The 10322-nt window shown below is 43.1% G+C and overlaps 1 protein-coding gene across 2 annotated transcripts in view; it reads left to right on the top strand.

The window, feature by feature from the left end:
• The window catches only part of LOC311355506 (collagen alpha-1(XI) chain-like), a gene marked incomplete at both ends in the record, with an annotated part of 70784 nt that overhangs the window by 25072 nt on the left and 35390 nt on the right, over nucleotides 1–10322 (top strand). For both annotated transcript variants that reach the window (XM_084475264.1, XM_084475263.1), the window contains 15 exons: nucleotides 323–379; nucleotides 2283–2336; nucleotides 2470–2523; nucleotides 3254–3307; nucleotides 3753–3806; nucleotides 4501–4554; nucleotides 5020–5064; nucleotides 5557–5610; nucleotides 5923–5967; nucleotides 6420–6473; nucleotides 7292–7336; nucleotides 7856–7909; nucleotides 8508–8552; nucleotides 8829–8882; nucleotides 9370–9414. In XM_084475264.1, coding sequence (XP_084331390.1) covers nucleotides 323–379; nucleotides 2283–2336; nucleotides 2470–2523; nucleotides 3254–3307; nucleotides 3753–3806; nucleotides 4501–4554; nucleotides 5020–5064; nucleotides 5557–5610; nucleotides 5923–5967; nucleotides 6420–6473; nucleotides 7292–7336; nucleotides 7856–7909; nucleotides 8508–8552; nucleotides 8829–8882; nucleotides 9370–9414 — 768 coding nt within the window. The remainder of the gene's footprint in view (nucleotides 1–322; nucleotides 380–2282; nucleotides 2337–2469; nucleotides 2524–3253; nucleotides 3308–3752; nucleotides 3807–4500; nucleotides 4555–5019; nucleotides 5065–5556; nucleotides 5611–5922; nucleotides 5968–6419; nucleotides 6474–7291; nucleotides 7337–7855; nucleotides 7910–8507; nucleotides 8553–8828; nucleotides 8883–9369; nucleotides 9415–10322) is intronic.

Genomic DNA, 10322 nt, shown 5'->3' with positions numbered 1-10322 from the left:
GGGGGTCTGTGGTGTGTTTAGATTAAGGTACTTTGACATTAAACTGCCTAATCCACCATTTCAAATTAGCCTGTGGGTAGGACTGATGGGTTCTGACACATAAGAAATGACATAATTATTATATGATATAATTATTAAAATAACATCTGTTTACCTGAGTAAAGGTCAACATATTACAATAAACAACAACATCATCCTATTATAATAAGACAGAATCCTTCATATTCCACAGACCCTTCTCAAAGTTAATGTGTCTTATTCTCGACAGAATGATAATATGTTGTTGCTCATGTGGCTAACTGTTGTTTTGCATCTCCTACAGCTTGCAATGCGCGGGCCACCGGGTCCAATGGGTCTGACCGGGCGCTCCGGACCAGTGGTAAGGCCCATCACACTGTTACATCCCTTGCCTGAGCAGCCTTGAACCACCAGAGGAACGGAGTAACACATGCCTACCAGTCCCTTGGCCATCAAGCACTGTTTTCTGCGTGTCAAATGCTAGCATTGATGCATCCATCCATATGTACATTTGTATGATTATGAACTTATAAACCTAATTTAATAGTTTTTTTAATAGATTAGATTAAATCGGTTTTTAGACTGAATTTGATAATAACTGTATCTCGAGTGAGGATGGGCTCTCAGCATCATGATATACTAGCTATTTGTAGCCAGAGGAGGACAATTAGTTGGTCCGTCGACACCCCTACCCATGTTTCGCCTGGGCTTGTTGATACATGATCCACAAGCTCTATCTTCTGGAGAAGACCCTGAAAATAGCTAAAGAATGACCCACCCTCCCACCTGTACATGAATATTATGATGCTTCAGTGTCTGCACTTCAATCACTAGCTTCAAACTTTAGAGGGCTATGACATCGTGAACGACCACCTCCATTTGGGAAGTATAAGAACATTAGAACGATAATGGTAGTATAGTGTTTGGTCATTGTTTACTAATTCATCTCGAAATATTTTTTTACAACTCGCTTCAGCGCTCTAGAAATGGCGTAGTATTGCCAACAAAAATACCCATGATGCATTCTGATGCCCTACAAGCCCTATTGACTATTAACATGCCATGTAATCTCAATTTAATGGCGCATTTTCACCAGAGGGTGCGGGTTGGTTCAGTCTGCAAAGGTGCAGCACGGGTCGCGTTTCCACCTCCAAAAGTGGGCGTTACCCGGACTGAGCTGTATTGAGCCGTACTCGCCTTCACGTGCTATGGAAATTATGGTATACCAAAAGCCGACGTGAAAATTGCACATGAATACCCCCTCACATCATTTCCACTGGAGAGCTCGTAGAATATTTTGATACACAAGCTTCCAAGATGAGATAACCTTTGACCTTTTCCAAAAAAAAAATCTCTACTATTCATGATCTATAAAATATACAGCATATTATTAACCGTTTGTGTTTTGATAAATCCTCTTCTTGCTGTAGTAGATGAATTAGGTAGTATAAAATTGTTTTACCCAAGTAACAGGTCAGGATCTGTCTGTCCGCCATGTTTCATTTCACTACGACAACAAAAGCACTTGAACACAACGCACTCGTAATTTCCAGTTCACAAATGGAAAGAATCATCTTTTCCATAGCACGTGAAGGCAGCAACAGTACTACTCCATTGAGGTACTGAGACGCCTGAAAGGGTCCCGGCAAGTTTGAACTACACACGCCGTCCATTGATTGGTCGACAGAATCGTCCCTTCCGTGCGACAGGGGGATAACAAACATACAGTATCTGCAAGGTATTTCTGGACAACGGCGAAAGCTTAGTTTATTGAAGAAAATGTTGCGCAATAGTTTGCTGTCCTTCTTGGACGTCCTACATTGTTGCTCTTTGTTCGTTGTGCGCGTTCTCCTTTTTCCTTGGATTTATTAGCAGGCTACACTGTGTCGGGCTGCTATGAGATCACGATGCTTATGTAGCTACCGTGGCTATCGCCGTCCGGCTTAAACCCCGCCCTACCATAAGGGTACTGGCGGCGGTGGAAACGCGAGCCATAACTGAGCTGGGCTATACCGCCCCCCGAAGCGTACCCGCCAGTGGAAATGCGCCATAAGTGTCAGAATTTGGACCATGCTGAATGGGGAGGAAAATAATTCTGCATCTAGCCGAATTGAGCTTAATCTAATTCAGCTAAATATCGCCCCCTGCTGTTGTTTTTTGAGCTTGTTCCAACAAGTCAAATCTGTTCACCTCTTGAATTTGGCCCTATATGAAGTTTACTTTGAGCTAGTTGTGCCTGAATCTCTTTGCCCTCTCTTCTTTAGGGTCTACCTGGTTCTACCGGACTCAAGGGAGAAGGCGGCGACCACGGACCTCAGGTAAAAACAAACAAACAGAAAAACAACAAAACATTTTGCCGAGCGATAACTACATGAAACAAACACTTTGCTTGGTTATATACAAGTTGTGCCAACAATTGGTCCGCTAAGAGGTCCTCATCTGTCTTTGCAGGGTCCCAGGGGGGTCCAGGGGCCTTCAGGACAACCTGGAAAAGCTGGCAAGAGGGTGAGTGTGTGTTTGTGTGTGCATGTGTGTGTGTGTGTGTGTGTGTGTGTGTGTGTGTGTGTGTGTGTGTGTGTGTGTGTGTGTACGTGTGTGTTTGTGTGAGTGTGTGGGTGCGTGTGTGAGTGTGTGTGTGTGTGTGTGTGTGTGTGGGTGCGTGTGTGTGTGAGTGTGTGTGTGCCTCCATGTGTCTAAATATGTTCTGTATAATTAGCTTGTTGGCTTGATGTCATATCGATTTTCAGCCCACATACATTGATATACAATGCAACATCTTCTAGCCTGTATCACTCAAATTACTATAATGAGTCAAATCAAATTAATTATTATGCAATATTGCGGGCTCCGTGGAAGGACCCGCGCCCTATGTAGATTTCAAGGTAACGAAAGCACAACGCAACTTATTTTAATTTGATTATAAACTTATCAGCACACTATATATCACAAAATATTATATTCCATGTCTGCCCAGTGCATTCCACTTGATGTCACTAAATCCTACACACCGCACCCTTACCTTTATTTATTTATATCCCAAATTGATTATTCTTTTACTACAGTAACTTTACTTTTGCTACAGTAAAAGACACCATATGTGTCTCAGTCACGTCCATCTCATGCCCAGTGTTACACACATCTGTCTTGCTTTGGCTTACTTCTTTTTAATTTCAATCAAGCTGATGTGATTTATAAAAGGTATATCTCCCCCCTCCCCCCCCCCCCCCCCCCCCAGGGTCGATCAGGAGCTGATGGGGGCCGTGGAATGCCTGGAGAGTCAGGTGGCAAGGTAAAGAAGGTTTTGATAATCTGGTGTCATGTGTCACCGTACAGTGGTGATGTCATATCATGTGTCACCGTACAGTGGTGATGTCATATCATGTGTCATCGTACAGTGGTGATGACATATCATGTGTCACCGTACAGTGGTGATGTCATATCATGTGTCATCGTACAGTGGTGATGACATATCATGTGTCACCGTACAGTGGTGATGTCATATCATGTGTCACCGTACAGTGGTGATGTCATATCATGTGTCACCGTACAGTGGTGATGTCATATCATGTATCATCATACAGAGTTGATGTTGTCTCATGTGTCACAGCATAGAGTTGATGTCGTCTCATGTGTCACAGCATAGAGATGATGTCGTCTCATGTGTCTCAGTGTGTTGGTTTGCTGTGTGGTGATGATATGATGGCATGCTAACAGCAGTCCCTGTGGTTCTACAGGGTGACCGAGGCTTTGACGGACTTCCTGGCCTACCAGGAGAGAAGGGGCACAGGGTGAGTACGACAGGATCCCGTACGTACAATACATATATTTATATATGTGGACATTTTTAAGTATATTTTCAATTTTAAAGTTCTACTTAAATTGATCCTTATTTGCTTATTCAGGTAGATTTTACTTAAAGAGGCCCATAACAGGATCGATTTTCAGGAACAATGGAGCAGTTGTTAGTCAGACGGGGGAAACAAATGATGCTTTGTTTTTGGGTTAGCAGTGAAATGGTGTTCCTTTGTGGGATCAGACTGAGACTTGTTTTTTAGGGATTATTTATTATTTTTGATCCATCTCCTAATCGGACTCGCTTCACATTTGCATGCCTTGGCTTCAATAGCTATGTAACGGCAGCACCTAAACAGTAGCTCTGACTCATAGCCAGTGGGGGGACGGATAACCAGAAAGACTGGCTACGCTGAATTAACATTGGACTGGCCTGCTTTCAAGATTAGTGGGACATGGAACTCTTTTGAAGAATCTACTTGGGAACATAATGATTTATGTGTATTAAATGATTGTTGATGTTCTTTAAATGATACCTCTTTCATCTTGTCTGCCTGTCTGTTTTTCATTCTGTCTGTCTGTCTGTCTGTCTGTCTGTCTGTTTGTCTGTTGGTCTCACTGTCTGTCGGTCTGTCTGTGTCTGTCTGTTGGACTTTCGGTCTGTCTGTCTATTTTTCTGTGTTCCTGTAGGGAGAGTTTGGCCCTATCGGACCCCCTGGTTCCCCTGGAGAGGATGGACAGAGAGTAAGTCCCAGCCCTCCAGTCTGACTGGTTAATTCAATATCTGTCTGTCCTCTATTGGTTCAACATCCTTCCAATCACAATACATTAGCTCCCACTTCTGTTTCTGATTGGTTAGATCCAGCCCCTCATAGAAACACACACACACACACACGCACACACACACACACACACACACACACACACACACACACACACACACACACACACACACACACACACACACACACACACATACACACAAACAAATGCACACACACACACACACACACACACACACACACACACACACACACACACACACACACACACACACACACACACACACACACTAGATACCCTAACTCTTCAAATTGCTATACTTTGTATGTGTTTGTTTGTGTGTTTGTGTGTGCTTGCCTGGTTATATAAAGATGTTGTAACCGGTGCAATCTAGGGCCACCTTTCACTTTGGTTTTTATTCCACAGGGTGAGGATGGAGAGATCGGGCCAAGGGGATTGGCTGGAGAGAGCGTAAGCACCCTCGCTCACCCCTTAAACCACCCACCACTACAAGCTTGAGGATTGCCGTTTGAAGGCCACACACTGCTAGCTTAACTTTACAATCACATGACCATCTCACACACCAAACATTCACATGCACACAAAATTCTTCCTATTGTAGCAGTGATTGTATTCCCCCTATCCATCCAGCAGGGGGAGTGCTTTGTTTAACTGTGATCATCAGAAATCAGAAATACTTTCATGGTCCCAGGGGGCAATGATGTTACAATGTTACAGTTGCTCCCTTTCTAGAATATTATATACATATATGTATATAGATCTAAGAATAAGCATGATCAATTATAGATAATAGAAAATAAGGAATAAGAAGTATGTTAAAATCAGTGCATTATACTATAAAACATACCAACATAATATAACAATCCTACAATGTATAACAACCTTGTCAATCTATTTATAGGGATGATATCTCTAAATGTATGTTGTCTTCTGATCCGGTAGGGTCCAAGAGGTCTTCTGGGACCCCGTGGATCTCCGGGCCCCACTGGACAGCCTGTATGTACCCACATCTCTCTTCTGACGAGGGGCCTCACATTAGAAAACAATTCATTAACACAGTTTAAGTAACCAGCAGAAAAAATATGTCATTCAAGATAGATGCTTTTTTCTAGTCTAAGACTGTAGTTTTTTGTTATTCTTTAAAGCATTCAGATATATGTGAAAACAGTCAGAATATATACATATACATGAAAATAGTATTATATTGACATTAACATATATATGAAAATAGCTGTAACTAGTTGAAACGTATCTACATGTATGTGAAAGAAGACGTGAGTGTGTTCTTATCGGCTGTGATCTCCACAGGGGGTGGCCGGTGTGGACGGCCCTCACGGCCCTAAAGGAAACATGGTACGCACTCAGGACTACTTCCTCCAAAATATCTACTTTACAGACCTGGAACCGTGGGGGATTATGTTTTCATTTGAACTGCAGACGAAGACCATTGTTGCACACTTTATTTCATGGGTTGATGCCACTTTAAGTCCATAAATGAGAGTGCTTCCCACTTTAAAACAGGTGAACAAGTTTGAAGGTTTGACAGCTTAATATACAACCCCCGAGGCCTTCTGCCATAGGGCACGTAACATGAGCGGCCACTAGCCCCTGATGAAATATGAACATTCGTCAGGTGACTTTTGGCATGTCTTAACACAGTCACTTGTACGTGAAAGTGTGTTTATTTTTATGTTTTTTTTTTTTTCAAATAGAGATAATACTGACAGTTACAGGGTTAGCATTGTTTTAACAAACAACACCTTCATTATTATCTGATTTAATAATGTCTCTATCTCCTCCTTCAGGGACCTCAAGGAGAGCCAGGCCCACCTGGGCAGCAGGGGATTCCTGGCACACAGGTGAGCCAATCAAACACACCTTTCTTATCTCTATCTCAGACCAAAGAAAAATATGTTTTTCTAAAAAAATTATGGTGATGTTTGGATTCATAGTTTTAAGAAGAAAAATACCCTTAGAATGACTATTACCATGTTCCCTCAAAATGTAAACACAAAGTGTGTATCCATTCAAAATCATTTAGGTTGTTTCTCTACTTTTCCTGGTTAGTTACAAATCCAAGCTCCAGGAAATACCAGCAGGCTTCTCCTCATGCACCCTTCCTCTTTAACTCCCCTTTCTCTAATGTTTATCCTTGGAGACACATAATACACACACACACACACACACACACACACACACACACACACACACACACACACACACACACACACACACACACACACACACACACACGTGTGTGTGTGTGTGTGTGTGTGTGTGTGTGTGTGTGTGTTACTTGGGGTAAAGGTAATTTGAGGCACTGGTGGTCAGTTTGTGCCGGTGGGGCAGTCCAAGCATGCATTCCATGAGGACATGAATGAGATGCTTTCAGCATTCCCTCCACCTCCACCCATACCCCATCCACCCCCACCCACCACACTGCATCATAACCCCCCCACCCATTACCCAGCCTCCTCACACACCCATACCCTCACCCCCACACCAATGAGGATATCCTACCTTCAAAATATTTCTCACAAAATGTGCCTGCTTTTTGGTCATGTGCCTGTGTGTATGTTTGTGTTTGTGTGTCTGTCTGTTTTTGTATGTGTGGTTTGCTTTTGCCGTTGCTATGGACAGCTTCTCATATACCTCTTTATTTGTCTTCATGTCGCAGGGTCTTCCTGGACCCCAAGGCCCTATCGGACCACCCGGTGAAAAGGTACACACCCTTCTTTTCCTTTTCTCTTGAATTACGCAATATACATCAGCAGAGCACCAAGCATAAGTGCAAACTAGAATAATCCAGTGCGCTGTGGAGTAAAACCTGCACTGTTTAGGACATGGACCCATACAAATGACATCAGAATCAGAATTACTTATCTTCTTATACACAAGTACACAAGAGTGATATTCTAAGGCTTGGTTCCTCAACAGCCATACACCTCAAAATAGCAGCAACAATACAAGATAAAGTAAAAAATACGTACAAATAAGTAAAAATAAGTAGCAGACATGGTAGTGGTACCAGCCATGGTTGAGTCTAGTGCAAAAATGTTGTGCAAATGGGTTGTTAGTTAAATTGACGCTACTCACTGCTGCAGAAAACGTATTGTTGTGTCATGACCTCTGACCTTATATCTTATGTCTCCATCTCTCTCTCTCTCTCTCTCTCTCTCTCTCTCTCTCTCTCTCTCTCTCTCTCTCTCTCTCTCTCTCTCTCTCTCTCGGTCCTGTCCAGGGACCCTCGGGCAGATCTGGGTTAGCCGGCTTACCGGGAGCGGATGGCCCTCCTGTACGTGGTCCTCTCTACACACACTAATACACGCACACGCAGGTTATATAGGCGCTGTTATATGGCACCAGACGTGCACATAGCATATGCAAAGAATATGAATGATTCAAGTATAGTCTGGACCTTGTGTGTCCAACATGCACATGTATGAATCAAACAAGTCAACACCGTCCTTATCTCCCCTTCAGGCTACCGTTGATGGGTTCAAGGAGGGAGGGAAGGTGGGAGGGAGGGAGGGAGGGAGTTGTGACCGAGTTTGCTCCCAGGCCCTAAAACTTGTTGATTTATGGCCACCTGCCTCCACCTTACACCTCACTTTAGCCTCTACCAGGTGCATCTGTTAAAAACACACACCTGCTTGGTCACCTTAAGAAGGGTTTGCATGCAATATGTGTAACAACTGAATCATCAACTCACTGCTCATCTAACCCTATATATTATTTATTTAGATGTACATATTCATTACTTGGTTATCAGTTATTACAGTATTGATTGTAGGTTTGAATTCCACGTCAGCATGGAGGAAGACCACAAGTGTTACTGTGTTTCCATACATGGTGTGAATAACATGTTTGATGGTTCTATTTCTCACATACAGGGCCATCCTGGCAAAGAGGGACCCCCAGGGGAGAAAGGATCACTAGTAAGTTAGTAGTTAGTAGTAACTTCACTAGGTCTATTATACGGATGGATGGGTTGGTGGATGGACGGACAGACGATGGATGATGGATGGTTATAGTTGTTTGATTGAAGTTCTGTTGGTGCTATGGTTGGTGTGTTGAATGACTTTGAATGATGGACGACCAAACAGAATACCTAAATGATGATGTGTACTGTATGTGTATGTGTACATTAAGTATGGTTTATGGTGCAGTAGTGATAGCAGGTTTAATGAGATTGTTCTGTTTCCCTCCTCTAGGGTCAGGCCGGGCCCCAGGGACCCATTGGCTATCCTGGCCCCCGTGGTGTCAAGGTACGGCCCCTAGGACATTCACACACACACACACACACACACACACACACACACACACACACACACACACACACACACACACACACACACACACACATTAGATCTGCTGTGCATGACCAATAGAGGTAGAGGTACAGGGAGAAGAGTGACGTAACAGTTATGAAGCATGCATATGATGTCTTTATTCTTTATGCACTCAAACGTCTTCAAACTCTTTAGGTTTTCCACTCTTTCCAACAGCTCCATTGATTCTTCTGGACCAGTTCTATCGTTAATGCTGCGGTTTTCTATTCCGCTATCTTTCGTTATTATATTTTGTACGTAGCATGTGCTGTGCAAGTTCAAAAGTGTGCATGAGTAAAGAGTTGAAGAGCTGGCCTCTCAAGTAGCAGTTAAGTAGTAGCCACTAGTCCTTAGCCTGTGTGTTTAGCCGCGTTAGGGTGCTAATGCTAACCTAATGCTAACCTGTGTTCCTCTCTGTTGACAGGGCGCTGACGGTGTCCGCGGGCTCAAGGGTGGGAAGGGAGAGAAGGTACATTCTCCCGGAGTGTTCCTCATTATGCTGTGTGTGCCTATGTCTGACTGCAGACACTGAGGCAGCCCCTGTCAGGTCTGGGGTGTTTTATCAGCTGTCATCATCAGGTTGCTGTTGGCCTTTGAGCTGGTAGAAATACATCAACAACAACAACCACAAAATTATTTATTTTGTATGCTCAATTCTCAGAGGTAGGATGCCACGGTCTGAGACTGATGTTGCTGACATTGGGTCAGTCTTAAGATTGTAGATTGAAGTGTTTGAAGAGAGGCACACCACTGGGTCGGTGGGACCTTTGGGTTCAAGTTCATTAATTACAGCATGTTGTGTTAAAAAACCAAAGAATGGATATTATTTATTATTCTGAGTAATTATTAGTTTAAGTGCTTATATATTGAAATAACTTTCAGTTTCAGCAACAGCCACGCTCATATTTGCTCTTTATTGAATTATTTATACAGAGATCCAACAAGAAATCCTCAAGGAGAAAGGAGTTATGAATAAAGCATATCTCTTCTCTTTTCTCCTCACACCACCTCTCACCACTTTAGGTGCATGTGTTTGAGTGTAATGTATGTGTGTTGATTTCTAAATGTGGGTGCATATGTGTGTGTCTTGTGTGTCTGTGTGCATGAGTTTGTGAATGTATGTTTGTTTTATATCTATGTCTAGATGCCCAGTTTATCTTTGAGTGTGTGGGTTTTTCTATGCGTGTGTGTGTCTATGCATTTGTGTGTGTGTTTGTGTGTGTTTGTCCTTGTGTCTTGAAGCTGCAGGCTAGAGGCAGCAGACATGATGGCCGCTGCATAATGCATCAGGCAGGGCTAGGGTCGCATGCAGCTGACAGACCAGAAGAGGGGAGGAAAGAGGGTGTGAGCCAACATGAGAGGGAGGGCTAGATCAAT

Source organism: Micromesistius poutassou, assembly GCF_964030765.1.
Source record: "Micromesistius poutassou genome assembly, chromosome: 11".
Lineage (NCBI taxonomy): Eukaryota > Metazoa > Chordata > Actinopteri > Gadiformes > Gadidae > Micromesistius > Micromesistius poutassou.
Note: the sequence above shows the minus strand (reverse complement) of the source record. Positions and strands in the feature narration are given on the sequence as shown.